The sequence below is a fragment of the Ixodes scapularis genome, unplaced genomic scaffold (assembly GCF_016920785.2).
Source record: "Ixodes scapularis isolate PalLabHiFi unplaced genomic scaffold, ASM1692078v2 PGA_scaffold2__306_contigs__length_199485367, whole genome shotgun sequence".
Taxonomy (NCBI): domain Eukaryota; kingdom Metazoa; phylum Arthropoda; class Arachnida; order Ixodida; family Ixodidae; genus Ixodes; species Ixodes scapularis.
Window position 1 is genome coordinate 104738238 of NW_024609857.1, and position 15326 is coordinate 104753563.

At 49.7% G+C, this 15326-nt stretch overlaps 1 protein-coding gene across 1 annotated transcript; it reads left to right on the forward strand.

The window, feature by feature from the left end:
* The first annotated feature begins 207 nt into the window (after window positions 1-207).
* Window positions 208-6021, forward strand: LOC8037155. The gene is made up of 3 exons (XM_002412156.5): window positions 208-675; window positions 1396-1479; window positions 5756-6021. Exons 1-3 carry the CDS (start codon window positions 648-650, stop codon window positions 5890-5892), a joined length of 249 nt encoding a protein of 82 aa, XP_002412201.3. The 5' UTR covers window positions 208-647; the 3' UTR covers window positions 5893-6021.
* The last annotated feature ends 9305 nt before the right edge of the window (window positions 6022-15326 follow it).

The window sequence follows — 15326 nt, forward strand, 5'->3', positions numbered from 1 at the left end:
AGGTGTTCCTTCTCATCGCTGTATCCACACATACACACATCGGATCACAACGGAAGTTCAATCCTTGTCCGTTTCGATCAGGGTCAGCATCGTACGGGCATGCGGCCATGTATCACTCTACTAAGTGATGTAGGACCCCAAGCTAATGGAGGTACTGCAGTGGTCAAATATCTCATCTACAGCGGACACACTGCAGACGCCCACTGCGTTGATCCTTCCCGATGTCCAAGCGTACACACGAGACAGTCACTTTTGTACTACGGCACACACGCGTAGGAGTTTGGACAACGACGTGCGCGATCGTCGACGTGCCTTCGACCCGCCGAAGCTGTCCGCTTCCTTCCTTTATCGCTTCAGGTACGAGGATCTAACGCGGCACGTTGTTTGCCGGCCGCGTCAGCGAGCAGACCCGCGTTCCAAAGGTACGTCGTCCGTTGCGAGGCCCCGCCTCGGGGCCCGATAACGAGGCCGTTGAGAGCGAGCCCTGCCGTAGTAGCTCTCCTGCTTTCAGACTAGCCCTGGACCGCCGGGATCTCTCAGCCAGCCTGATTTCCGGTCCTTTTATTTGGGGATTCCTGCGAATTCCGACCAGGCCTCGATTGCTACCACTGCCCAGATCTGATTTGTTCCCGAAGGACTGCTTCGTCATGGAACTGCTCGCACCTGTCATCTTTGGTGAGTGTTTCGTCCCTGGACATGTGGGGCCTACGCCCTTTGAAAACGGCCGCGCCATTGTTGTTTGAGGAGAGGCAACACTAACGGAACTTTAGAGCGATTGATATTTCACGCGAAATCGAATTAATTCTGCTTTAAATGAGAGTAGGGGGGGGGGGGGGGGGGGGGCTGAGCTTCGAATTGACCGATGTCTATAATCTATCAGGGGCGAGAATGACCATACAGAGCTATAGGCTTGCTTCAATTTTTTGTAATATCTGTATTACGAAAGTGCGCGCCTTTCTATGTAACTAGCTCGTAACTGTGTGTTAACGTGCGCTTTCATCGTTCTTTTTGCTGCATATCCTCTTTCATTTCCCGTGAGTAAGCGTCAACCGTGTGTACCACTCCGTAAGTAGTGTCAAACCGCTAGAAACAGATTTCGCTGTCCAATTTACCGTAAATACTACTGCAATTACGTATTCGTGAACCCAGAGTAACGTAATTGCTTAAAAAGAACGTGTTCTCGTTAAGACTTAACGAAACGAAAGTGCCATTTCAAAATTGCAATCTTCCATCTACCCGGTATTCGCGAGGTACACGACGTCTCCAGGAAACGCCATGTTTGGCGTAGCGATTGTTTTCTTTCTCTCCAAGAGATAAGAATGGCCGCTCGTCTGCCCGCGGAATACTTCTCACCTGAGTCACTTCTCTGACGAGTTCCATTTCACAATTCCGCAGGTCTTCTCGCCATCATCACGAGGGTATCCTGCCAAGGAGCCGGAGGATATGACTTCAATGCCCAAAGCGAAGGACAGCTGATCGGTAAGACCACACAGGTAGTGCGATGGGTAGATCACAGCCGGTTGCAGTTCCCACCATTTCGCTCTCTTTCGCTGCTGTAACCGTTCAAAATGACTTGGTTGCCAAACAGCGTTAATTATGAATATTTAACATAATATATTACAATAAAACATGTGTACGAAACCAATTGTCAAAAAAAAATGATCACAGAACAAATGATCCCTAATCTAAATGTATGAAAAATCGGACCAAAGGTCGAACAAGAAAAATGCATTCAGCTTAATTATTTTTCACTCAACAAATAGTTATTCGATATAATGGAGAATTCGATCTAATCTAAATGTATGAAGCAATCGGACCAAAGGTCGAACAAGAAAAATGCATTCAGCTTAATTATTTTTCACTCAACAAATAGTTATTCGATATAATGGAGAATTCGATCTCAAACTTTGTGACCAGCAACTTCAGTTGAAGCGAGTATTCTTCTTTTTTTTTTAACTTTTTTTTTTGTTCTTTTCTTTTTTTTAGGAAAAAAGGGGGGGAGGGGCTGCTGAAAAAGTTTTTCTATTCATAATCACAAATGTAGATACATTTCTTTTTTTTTTTTTTTAGAAGATGGAATTTGATCGGGTGTTGAGTAGTTCACGTTTTGATTTCGACCATACGAGAGTCACCCTAAAAAAGTGAAATAATGAAAGATTGAGTAGATTCGTCTCCCGTAAACGCATGGTCACTGCTAGAATATGCACCTCCAACATGGAGTTGCCGCGACCTGCACGCGATCTTTTGAGTGCGCGTGCACAATCGACGCTCATTTTCGTTAGATATAGAGTGAATCTAATCTTCGTCGCTCTAAGCGTTCCAGTACAGTACTTAGGTTTAATGAGGTTAGACGATGAACTTTTCAGTCTTCACGTTGAGTTGTAAGGACTTATAATACCTATCAATAGGGAGTTTTAGTAGATCGTTCCGATACCTCCGATAGCCCCGATAACGATACTATGCATGCACTAGGGAGGCGGCGGCGAAGTATCGGGATATCGTTATCGGAGTCATGGGAACGATCTACTAAAACTCTCTAATATCCAAAAACGTCAACCTTATCAGAAGAGTTTAAACGAACGTGGCCTTTGGAAACAAGGTCGCTCTCCTGCTCTGCGTCAGCTATACATGCGTGCGTGATATGCTTTCTGTGGGTTTTTTTTTTCTGTTTATATTTTGTATTAGAAATTATCATTTTCCGGGAAGACTTCGTCGTGTTTGTCCTTCTTGTTTCCCCTGTCTCCGGGTGGTCTTCAATCATGAGCAGATTTTCGGGTATAATTGTTCCGTTTCCTTAGAATACGTCATCATGTCTTTAGACACCAAACCTGAAGAGACAAAAAAAGAATATCTCCTCTCGATTCGGTAATGCATACATGTTTTATAGTTTTCCGAGTTGTTTCTTATGAAGTGGCTTATTGTCGAAGTCGAATGCACAGCCCACTTTAATCCACATAGTTACTTGCATGGGTTTAGCACGGTGCAATCACAAATTTAGTTTTATTTAACATTACGTTACGTTGAATTACCTACATAAAAACACGAAAACTGGCCTGGTATAGCGGTAGAGTGCTGACTAGTGAGTATGGAAACTACGTGCATAAGAGCAGCGTTGTAAGGAAACCGTTGATCTAAAACTTTTTTTTTTAGTTGGCAGCAACTAACATTTTATTTGTTGCTAGAACTTTTCTCCGATTACGATAAAACAAGAGAAAGTTGTGTCAGCGTAACTTCTCCACAACCACAACTTGGTGACAAAAATGAACTTCGGTTTTAGCCTTAGAGATCACGCCCCTTTCGATGAGCCTGGATCTGCCTCCCGCAATAGTGCCGATAGACATGCGGCGAATATTTAAAAATATAAAATTAATTACACACTTGGTTTTTTTTTTAATTCCATTTTGCTCCGCCCCACCCCCTTCCCCCCATAGTTATCAGACGTTGCCACCTGGAGCCGAATCATAAGCGATTAAATATACGCCGATGACTCTAGATGATATACAGATCTAGAGGGCTGAAGCACACTATATATATATAAACAAAGTGGAAGAGAAAACTTCAAGGATAAGCCTCATCCTGAGAGAAGTCCTGCATTTAATTTTGTAGGTTTGGGACACTTGTTGTCTACGTGACAGTTGAAGATATCGGGGTGATTTATGATCTCAAGACTTGCGTACTCAGGATAAATGGCAACTGAACCAAGAGAGGTTGACACGAACGATTATGTTTAGCGTTTCTAACTGAGTTTGTTTGTTTAACAAAATAATTACGAGAATCATCGCCGGGCTGTCCGCAGCACAAAAATATTGTAAAAATGCACAATGTTTGTAATTGGCGCAAGTAAAACAGCGTTCAAATCAAGAAAGCGCCCTTTTCGCCTTTCATATCTGAAACACATGTCCGTAAATTATTGTGGTGTCTACCGTGTGGACCCAAAAAACTTAACCGACTTTAATATCGCAAAACTTGGTTTCTCATTGTATCGCGCCGCGATTGCGATTTATTACAGGAGTGCCGTGTGGGTGGTGTATTTCGTGTATCAAAATTTTAAAGGAAGTAAAACGTGAGAAAAATTATATTACGACGTCTTTTTTTTCTATTTACGGGCATCTGCAAACGACGCACGTCTCAATTACCGTTCACACACATGCGTTTGACTACGACACTACGACCGACTGAAACGAGATGGATCTTGTGACGGCCTATGACAATCCTCAAGCAGGCAATCGTCGCAACAGGTTTAAAAACCGGTCTTGTCTCAGTCGGTCATAGCCAAGAGCACGTGTTTAACTTCTTTTTTAGAGCGCAGCTCTTAGGGGCCCGTTTCCGGCTTGAGCGGCGTCGGCGTCGCCGTCGCCGTCGCCGTCGCCGTCGGCGTAACTGCGCGGTGCATCATGGGAAATGTCCCATAATGCACCGCGCGAGCCCCCCACCGGGGTCACGTGACTTCGTGGGGGGCACGTGACCCCCCCCCCGAGGTCACGTGACCCCCGCCGATGTCGCGTGACCCCCCGATGACGTAATCGACACTGATGACGTCACCGGCATCCACATCGTCATCGTCATCATCACTGATGACGTCATCATCAGTGATGACGATGACGATGCGGATGCCGGTGACGTCATTAGTGATGATGACGATGACGATGTGGATGCCGGTGACGTCATCAGTGATGATGACGTCATCAATGATGACGTCATCGGTGACGATGACGATGTGGATGCCGGTGACGTCATCAGTGATGATGACGATGACGATGCGGATGCCGGTGACGTCATCAGTGATGATGACGATGACGATGTGGATGCCGGTGACGTCATCAGTGATGATGACGATGACGATGTGGATGCCGGTGACGTCATCAGTGATGATGACGATGACGATGTCGATGCCGGTGACGTTACCGACATCCGCATCGTCATCGTCATCACCACTGATGACGTCATCAGTGACGTCACTGATGTCGTGACCGGCATCCGCATCGTCATCGTTATCATCACTGATGACGTCGTCAGCGACGTCACTGATGACGTCACCGACATTCGCATCGTCATCGTCATCATCACTGGTGAAGTCATCAATGACGTCACTAATGACGTCATCGGTACCCGCATCGTCATCGTCACTGATGACATCATCAGTGACGTCAGTGATGACATCATCGACATTGGGGGTCACGTGACCCCCAAGGTCACGTGACCCCCCCTCTGGTTAGTCTAACCCCCCCCCCAGCGCCCTTCCCTCCTCCTCCTCAAGAGCTGCGCTCTAATTCGGCGTTACAGGGAGTTGTAAGCGGCTTTCACTTTTTTTCATTTAAAAATAATACAAATAAACTTTCTTTTTTCCCGTTGCGGAAACACCTTGTAAACCGAAGTTGCACTGTTTTTTTCCTGGTGTTGTACCCGCCTTACGACAAGCATAGATTATTTCTAAACATATTATTTCTCTTTCAAGGACTTGATTGTCGTAACATATAGACTCCACTCATTATTTGAGCACTTGCATTCCTTTTCGTGCTTTAATTTAATCTAATATGTCTACCTATACGAATTGAATGTTTGACTTAAAAAAGTATTTGCAGGTGATAGAATACCCGATGTATTTCTTTATTGTATACTGTTCTCGGGATATGCCATTAGAAGTTTATTCATTTTTATTGGAGTATTCTGGATCTGCACGTTAATACATCTTTCTAAGTATTTCGCCTACCCCATGGGCCTGCCTAACCCCTCCCCCACCCAATCTGTTTCGCAGGGCAACTGTCGCCTCTGCAGGTGGCCGGCATCTCGATGGTGGTGGTGGCCTGCATGGGAGCCACCGTGGTGTCCGTGTTCTTCTGCTACTACGTCTACAAGAAGAACCAGGAGAACCTCGTCCTGCCCAAGTATTGAGACTCACCCGCCCCCTCCCCTCTTGTACATAGCACCAGGCTTACCTGTACTGCCCAGCTCACTCCCGGTATGCAAACATGTGGCTGAAGTTTTAAATAAATAATTTTTTTTCTCGTTCCCGCTCGTCAAGAGTGTACTCTTCAAGTTCGATTGTCGTCAACCACGCCTATAGTCTCAGCCTGGTGGTTGGGTGAGCTTAGTTATCGTAACAACATCGTTTCTCCACCACTGATTCCGCCTGCTAATTGGTTGTTGGCACAAGCTGTTAATAGAAGGTCAAAGAAAAAACTACGCCTGCTCTCTGGCTGACGCCAAATGAGATGTAAAGCGATAAAATTTGGAATCTTTTGGACCTCTTCCGTTTTCACGCAATACACCAATTCAGGTTTTCCCACTAAATTTAGAAACGCTTCCAGATAAATTTTGCTATAGTCCGTTGCAACTCAAGAAGGTAGGGCGAGGGAAAGGAAGGCCGGCGAGGAGAAAGCAGACAAACCTCTAGAGAGAGGAGAAGGTTTCCCCCTTTCCTCTGCAGCGTTTCGTTTGCTTCCTCTTCCCCGGCCTTCTTCTCCCTTGCCCTACCTTCTTGAGTTGCAACGGACTATAGAAAATTGGATAATTTAGTTGGTGCATAACTACACGCAATCCAGGTTTTCCTACTATATTTAGCCTAAAAAACGCTTCCAGCTAAATTTTGCAGGAGAATTGAATAACTGAATTGGTGTATAACTATGAGGTGGAGGGCCTTAGGGCGATAAACTGGCAGCTGAAAGTGACCCCCAATTGGCCGCCGCCATGTTGCACAGTTTTGACCACTAGACACGTGACCTTATAGTTTTACGTCTAGATTTTAACCAAGTACCGCTCACAAATAATTGATTATTGATCTTTAATAACAGTACCGGCGAGATAAGTTATATTGAATGGGTTAAAACAGCGCAAAAAATACGAAGGACCAGTCTTTTTTACGCTGTTTTATCCCATTCAATATGACCATCAACCAACTCGCCCAACTTTCCACCTTGTTGAGATAAGTTATGTTTCGTTTGTTATAGTCCAAAATGTGCTTTTAAGAAAAACACTCGGACAGCTTCGCAATGCCTCCGCTAGATGCCGTCATTCGCGGTGCTGTATTTTGGGTTTTTTATGGGAAGAAGATGATGGTTCGCTGAGGAAGACGTGTCCTCGCAGCGCTCCGCTCAGCTTTGTTCAAAATGCTACATCCGAACAACATTTCGGGTTCCGTGCCCTCAACGGAGGACATGGAGACCACCCAGGCTCACCTCACCCCCATAGTCGCCCCCGTGGCGACCCCGGCTCTGCCGAGCAAGCAGCCCGAAATCACCACCCTAAACTTCACTGGCCCGCCGGGCTTTCAGGTGGGCAACATCAAGTTTGGAGGCGGTTCTCCCCCCTCCACAGAACAACTAAATCAAACCTCGCAGCTCGTGCGTAACGCCCTCGCGGATCTACCTCAAGATCTGCAAATCCAAGCCCTCCAATCCGCTATTGGAGAACGATTTTACATTCAAGTCCGTCTAAAAGAGACACCATCAAAACGTCTGACCGAGCAATCGTTAGACAAAAAACGGAAGACTCAGAAAAGAGTGACCACCCCCCCTGGCGGGCACAAGAAAACGACAGCAAATGTGCCGCTCGTCCAGGCAATAGTGCTAGACACCTCTATGGAGGCATACCCCACAGATAAGTCCACACCAGATGACGCAGAGCCGGTGCAACTCGATCCAGACACAAACGGCGAAGACTGGCACACGGTTACGTACAAAAAGAAAAGAAGGCGGAAGGAATCTTTGGTTCCCCCTGACTCCCTCAACACCGGGGGCAACCCGCGGGCGAAAGCAAAGCAGCCCAATCGCTGGGAGTTCGAGTACAAAATACGTCTTACGCACTCCCAAACATCTATCAAACCAGTCTTACATCTGCTCCAAATGCAGCTCACTCCAATCTCAAAAGACTTTACACTACACCTGATCGAGAAGAGTAACATAATCTCGCTTCGTACGAACTGCAAGAACGTGGCGGAAGCCGTGGAGCAAGTTACTCATTTTTCCCTCAACTCCCAGCAAGTCCCTGCCCAGGTCTTCCGGACCTACGGCGCCACATACACGAAGGGGGTCATTTACGACATCTTCCCACTGGAAGAAGACCCGAAAGACGAGACACTGAACTCGGACCTTGAAAGTGACAAAATACGCCTAGTCTCTGCACGACGATTAGGGAAATCTAACACGGCCGTCCTCACATTCGACGGCCTTAAGCTCCCGCGCTCCGTATTATATGGACGACGCTTCATGAGAGTTTACCCACACAAGCCAAAAGCGGTTACCTGCGGCAAATGTCACCGCCTCGGACACAAGCAGGACATATGTCCTTACCCAGCCGTTTGCCCGCGTTGCGGCACAACCCACTCTACTTCAGCCACGTCTGGCCAAGGCCCTGATTGTTCGTCTGAGGTACCCTATTGCCAGGGGTGCAAAAAGACGGGCCACCTGGGCACAGACCGTCTATGCCCTACCTGGCTACAAACCAACAAAAAAATGCGCGAAGAAGTACAAAGGTATAAGGAACAGCACAAACAACATCAACAGCTACTGCAACAGGATAAACGGCCCCCACCTACATCTCTTTTTGAATACCCGTAGCTCCCCTCTTCGCAGAGCCTGGAAAGAACCATTGCAGCACACAACACGTGGGCAACCCAGCCCCATCTCGACCAAACAAATCCTAAATTACCTTGGGATTCAAGAGTCACCGACATGCAAGAAATCCGCAATATGTTCAGGGCTCTGAAAGACGAAATTGAAAGAGTTTCGACAGCTCTGAACGCTCGTATGGACGCGGCCCTCCTTGCCGAGCAAGAGTTTAACAAACGGTTATACAAAAGCAGCAACAGCAACAGCAGCAACACCAAAGTTTTTTCAACCAAATCCGGTCCGTCATTAACCACCCCCAGCCCGTCGCCAAATGATCAGGATCCTTCAATGGAATTGCCGCGGACTCGGTCAACGAGCGGCGGAGCTCCGCACCCGATTCCTCGAACGTCCTGATCAACGCCCTGACATACTTCTAATCCAAGAAGCCAATTCTGTTGCCATTAACATTAGAGGCTTTACCTCCTATGCGTGCCCCTCTATCCCAAAATATCAAAGTGGCCCTCGTTCTACCCTTTGCGTGAAACCAGGCTACGCGCTAGTGTACGTTCGTACCGACTGGCCGCAACATCAAATTGATCTCGCCCAACACTGCAACGACAGTCAAGAAATAGTTGCGGTTCGTGCCACGACCATTAAGAACAATAACGTGATCTTCGTCTCGGCATATCTTCGTCCTGGGGCAAAGCGGACAATCGATCACGATTGGATCTCTTACATTCATCAAACCTACCCCCAAGAACAGAAGTTGTATGGAGGCGATTTCAACCTGCATCATCCAGCCTGGGGATATACACGACAAACAAAAGAGGCGTAGCAGCTATTGGAAAGAATGACGATGTGTAATCTCCATCTCATGAACGTGGCCGGGACTAAGACCCGCATGGCAGCCTGCGTAGGCCAGGGGGACACTTCTCCCGATCTTACGTGGACCTCCAACGTCTTCTACCAACATCACGTCTGGAAATGTCTGCCCGATACCCGGGGCAGCGACCACTTTCCAATCGAAATACAATTTTCCCCCTCCCGAAAGCCCTGCCACACACTCGGTGCCAAACGCAAGGTTCACATTACTCACTGGGATCGATTTCGCCAAGAGCTGGTCAACAGACCAAACTCTGAAGAAATCGACTTTACATCCTCAATCCAGAACGCACTAAAAACTGCCACTATTTCCGTCAACACGGACGAGGACACTCCCACACCCGATCTTCACCTGGCTTGCCTCTGGGCAAAACGCCTTCAACTACTTCAACGTTATCGCAGAGGCCGAAAAACCCCTGCGGCTCGACAAGCCGTCACCCGAGCCACCGTCGTGGCCAAGGAATACGCGAAACGCCTTGAAACGACCCGATAGCTGGATTACAGTTCGTCGCTATCCGAGAGAACGTCAATTAGGCAGCTTTGGGCCACAAGTCGAGCTCTCATGGGCAAAAAGAAAAGCAAGACGGCATTCCAAACCCTCGCCCTCCAGCTGAGCCTGACGGGACCTGAACTTGCGAATTTGGCCGGAGACGCGTTCTTCCCACAGCCAGCCACTCAGCCCGTATTAAAAGACCCCGTCTACTCCCCCGAAATTGTTGTGCCCAACCACTTTATGGACCGGCCGTTTTCCCTTGGGGAATTAAATTGGGCGATTCACAAAAGCAAGACGCGATCCGCACCCGGGCCGGACAACGTCACCCCTGCCACGCTTCGGAACCTCCCTGACGAGACCTGCTTGCAGCTCCTTGACTGGATTAACGCAATCTGGGTATCTGGAGAGCTCCCCCAAGCATGGAAGCACTCGATCGTCGTGCCCATCCCCAAGGGGAACAAGGCCCGCAACACCATTAAAAACTTCCGCCCAATCTCGCTCACTTCCTGCGTGTGCAAGACCATGGAGCGAATGGTTCTCGCCAGACTAGATTGGTACCTCGAAAACAGCAACGCATTTCACCCTGCACAGACCGGCTTTCGGACCGGCCTAGGTACGCAAGACAGTCTGTCTCTCATTTCCCACCATATCATCCGCACCAAAGGTCGACGGCAGAATCACGCCTGCACCTTCGTCGCCGTAGATGTCAGTCGAGCTTTCGACTCCGTCCCGCACTCCTCCATCATGACAGCTGCGGTTAGTCTTGGCATCTCTGGCCGAGCACTCAATTTTATTCGTAGCTTTTTGGCCAACCGCACGTTTTCAATAGCCACTGGCCGAGAAGCAGAACAAACCCAGCCCAAACCGAATCGGCTGGGAGTGCCGCAAGGCTCCGTTCTATCCCCGACACTTTTTAATATCGTGATGGCCGCCCTGCCGCACGCCTTAGCCGAGATTTCCGATATCGGCTTCACCCTATATGCCGACGACCTGACGATCTGGGCTTCTCACACCTGCAGCTTAGAAAAACAGGAAAAGGTACTACAACATGCCCTGGACGTCGTCGAGGCACATCTTTTCCGGGTGGGACTTCGTGCCTCCCCCGAGAAGACCACTTACGTCTGTGTCGCGTCCAAAAAGTATCGTGATGCTCAAGTAGCGGAGCGACTTCATCTCGTCTTGGCCGGACGACGCATTAGCCCCTCCCCTTCTGTGCGAGTGCTCGGCATAGCAATTCGAGAGGACGCTGCTGCCGATTCCTGGCTTGAAGAGACAATAGAAACTTGCAACAAGGCACTCAACGTCATCCGCCGAATTTGCAGCTCTGGAGGGGGTGCTTCCGATACCGTCGCCAAACGACTGTACAAAGCACTCGTGGTGTCGCGAGTTTGCTATGGAGCACGTCATTTTTGGCTCTCTAAGGCACATTGGACCAAATTAGAAACTCTCAACAACCGTGCTCGGCGCGTAATCACCGGACTTCCACGCTTCACCGCCCTCAGCACTCTGAGAGCAACATCTGGAATAAACGACCTTCGGGATGTCGTCGAGACGAGAATGAGCGCTCACGAAAAGCGACTACAACTCACCCCCTCAGGCCGAGGCATTTTGTCCCTTTTGGACAAGACGACCACCAAACTTCCGCGCTATCCAGCCACACTCCCTCCATGGGAAGATCTGGCTGACATAACCACCACCCGCCCACTGTTGACCGTTTTTATGTGTGCGCGACCTCGACGGGCGAGCTGTTCAGCATCACCCTTTCGGGGCATGCCCCGAAAAGGTGATGCTGAACAGCTCGCCCGTCGAGGTCGCGCACACATAAAAACGGTCAACAGCTGAGACCCCGCCTTTTTCGCTGCCGTATACACTGACGTCGCCTGTCTCGAAGGTACACAACCAAAGAAGACAATTGCGGTGTTCTTCCCCATGAGCAAGGCTGCATACCACGATGTCATCCCTACCTCCTCCTCGACCAAACAGGGAGAACTCCACGCCATTTGCCTGGCTTTAGCATCAGCCCAGGAAGCTATGTCCTCCTCCACATCCGCCCTCCTTCACAGGAAGCAATCAAAGAATGCAAGGCTAGAGCCAGCCCTTCAAAGCTAGTACGAAATATTAAAAACCTCGCTTCGCAACTTCGTGGCCAGGGAGTTCGCGTCAAGATCGAATGGGTACCTGGCCACGCCGGGATTCCTGGAAATGAAGAGGCTCATCGAATCGCCCGTGCCGCACTCTTCCTCTCGGGCGAGGATACTAGTCCCTCACATCAATCAGAACACGGATACGCGACGCAGCGTGATCGCGCTTCTTGTCTCCGAACCTACAACCGCCAGTCCACCGCCCTCAACGATCACGCGGAACTGGACCCGGACGAGCACCGCACTCTCATCAGAAACGAATGTCGCATTCGGCTCGAGGTTCTGCCCGAGGACCCGGACCCTCTTCCGTCGGGGTTGGGTCGTCGAGCAAGAGTCCTCCTTCTGCGCATCAGAACGGACACAACGGTCGATCCAGCACGAATAGCGACATGGAGCCAAAACAAGTCCTCGGGCTTGTGCCAGCGCTGCAAACTCGGAGCCCGGGCTACCTTCGCCCACCTTGCCTGGTCCTGCCTGGACCTGGCAGCAATACGATCCCGCCACCGGCCACTCGAAATCATCCAGCTCGAAAGCTGGACGCACCCTCCAGGAACAGAGGGTGCACGTAAGCGTGTGCTGCGGACCCTCCTCGACTTCGTGTTCGAGGCGGGACTGCAAGCGCATATCTGACTTCCCTCACGGCCTAGCAGCCAGGCGTCCGGCCACCGCTGCATTCTCTCCTTTCTCTTTCTTTTTTTCGGCCAAATAATAAACGTTTTACTGACTGACTGACTGGTTTTTTTTATCGGGGCTAGGCACTGATCTCTGAGGCTAACAGTATTGAAAAAATAGTTTATCATGCTTTTTACAGCGATCGAATACAAATCTCGGCTCAGTTTTGTGTAAAAGCCTCAGGATTTGGTATGGTCACGTGTCTAGTGGTCAAAATTGTACAACATGGCGGCAGCCAAGTCGGGGTCACTTCAGAGTAACTGCAAAAGCGTAGTTCAGACACTTGCAACCGAGTAGGACGGAGAGAGACAAGACCGGTTTTTAAGCCTCTTACGAAGTCTTAAGGTCCATACGCACATTCGCGTTTGAACGCGTTTGAGTGCGTTGCGGAGTCCTTGCGGCCAGGCGCGGTCGCTTGCGGAGCGACGCGCGCCTTCCCGCAACGCTCGGTAGCGCGACGCAAGCGAGTAGAGACTCGCTCTTTCCGAAGCGTTGCGGTGCGTTCGGGTGCGTTCGACCAATCAGAAGCCGAAAGAGGAGAGGGGGTGACGTGTTCGCTCGCCCCACCCGGCCGACTCGGCGAGACGTATCCGGTTCGCCGGTCGCAGTGTTTGCTTTTTCGTTTTGGGGAGCGGTGGGGACTGTATTTTCCAAGGCTGCGATGGTTCAAGCTTGACAAAACGTCGGGGAAGCCGGCGAGATTGTCCCAAGATCGAACACTTCGACGCTGTCGCCGTGCGCCGCCATGTTGCCTTTGATTAGCGACGATAGCGCGTTCTTATTGGCTTTTGACTGCGGTTGACTGCGTGTCAACGCAACTGTGCGCACAAGTTTGGCGCAAGCGGTCTTCGCAACGCAACGCATCCGCTTGCCGCTACAGAACGCACCGCACTCATACGCGAATGTGGGTATGGGCCTTTAGGACCAGCTCCGCAGCATCGCATCCGGTTCTAAGACGTCGCAAGAGGCTTAAAAACCGGTCTTGTCCCTCTCGGTCGTACTCGGTTACAAGTGTGTGAACAAAAACAACTCAGTTGGGAAACTGCCATGGAGCCTGCTCTGAAAAAGTGGTACCGCTCTCTCTAGAACCGCGCTAATGGCGATCACAACGCCGCCAATTTCTCCCGCAGCGGCCACTCAGGGAACTGCACGGCGGCTTGTGTTGGTTCGGGAGTACAGCATTCGATAGCGTCCACTGTTACTGTTCTAGTTTGGCTTTAATCGGCCATTTTGGCGCCGCGCCGCCCTTTCTTCAAGGGCGCCGCCATCTTGAATTGTCGTCACTTCCAGTATGGGCGAAAACATTGTTTTGCCGTCGCCACGCCAGCAGAAGACACTTAGAATATAAGCGCAACCGTCACATATTATCGTTTTGCCTCCCCCTTATTTTTTACTAGTTACAGGTTGAAACGTTTTAGTATTTTTTCGTCGCCCATACCGGATATGTCTATTAGGTGGCTGCCTGGCTGGGGACGAGAGCACACAGAAAACCTTTTCATTTTAGTAGTTGCCTCACCCCCGGATAGAGGGCGCTGATGCGCTCGGCGCCGTTAGGTTGCTTCAATTTTATTGGTTTCGGTTTCAACGTGAACGCGGCTATGTTGCTGGTTTACGTTGGTTTTGCTTAAAGGGCAACTCCGCTTCATTTTTGATATTTAGAAAACTATGTAGCCCTCTTCAGTATCATATAGGAAGACCCCATGTCAAATATTACGATCTAATTCCGTCTATATATTTAATAAACTGGCCAGCAAACCTTCAAGTGAGCCAAGTCGCCGAAATCTGCCAACTCTAGCGTGCGACGCGAGGCGCAATCGTCAGCGCAGTCAATGCGACGGAGTTGGAGCGGCAAACGTTGAGCCACTACGTCAGAGGCATGTGTACGTCATTCTCACGTTTTGTTTGTTTTTACTTCTCAGAGCGAAATTGAACGATGACGTCATGAGTTACTCCTCCCGGTGTTGGCTGACCGGGCGTTCACGTGGTCACCGCAACGCGGTTGCGCTAGTTTGCGCTGCCCTGCGCGCTTATCGGTCTGTTTCTCCGCTCCCTTTCTCTTTCGTCTTCTCCCCTTCCGCCTCTCGCCCGGGCCGTCACCGTCCACGCCACGCGAAGCGACCTGCGCGCGTCGCGTGTCCTGTCCCTCGCACCCAAGGAGGTTAGCTCGCACCCCTCCCGAACGTCACAAGACCACGTGGTTCGACGTGACGTGCCCATGACTCTGACCACACGAGACCAATGTTGCCTGACGCAACCGAAGTTTCGATTTCGGTATCAGCTGGTGTTTAAATTAGGATTACACAAATAATATTTCACAATTCGCGAATCCGAAGACTTACCGCTCATTCACACTGGAAGCGGATCCGCGTTCGCAAAGCGGTTGCGAACGCGGTTGTATAAAGATCCAGTACAATTGCACGCGCACTTGATGTCATCGAGTGCGCGTGCAATTGCACTGGATCTTTATACAACCGCGTTCGCAAAGCGGTTGCGAACGCGTGCAATTGCACTGGATCTTTATACAACCGCGTTCGCAAAGCGGTTGCGAACGCGGTTGTATAAAGATCCAGTGCAATTGCACGCGCACTCGAT

Excerpts from the sequence above, each read along its gene's own strand:
- LOC8037155 (XM_002412156.5), top strand. The coding sequence starts at position 648 with ATGGAACTGCTCGCACCTGTCATCTTTG. Across the intron at positions 676-1,395 it reads GCTCGCACCTGTCATCTTTG|GTCTTCTCGCCATCATCACG; the intron begins GTGAGTGTTTCG and ends ACAATTCCGCAG. Across the intron at positions 1,480-5,755 it reads AAGCGAAGGACAGCTGATCG|GGCAACTGTCGCCTCTGCAG; the intron begins GTAAGACCACAC and ends TCTGTTTCGCAG.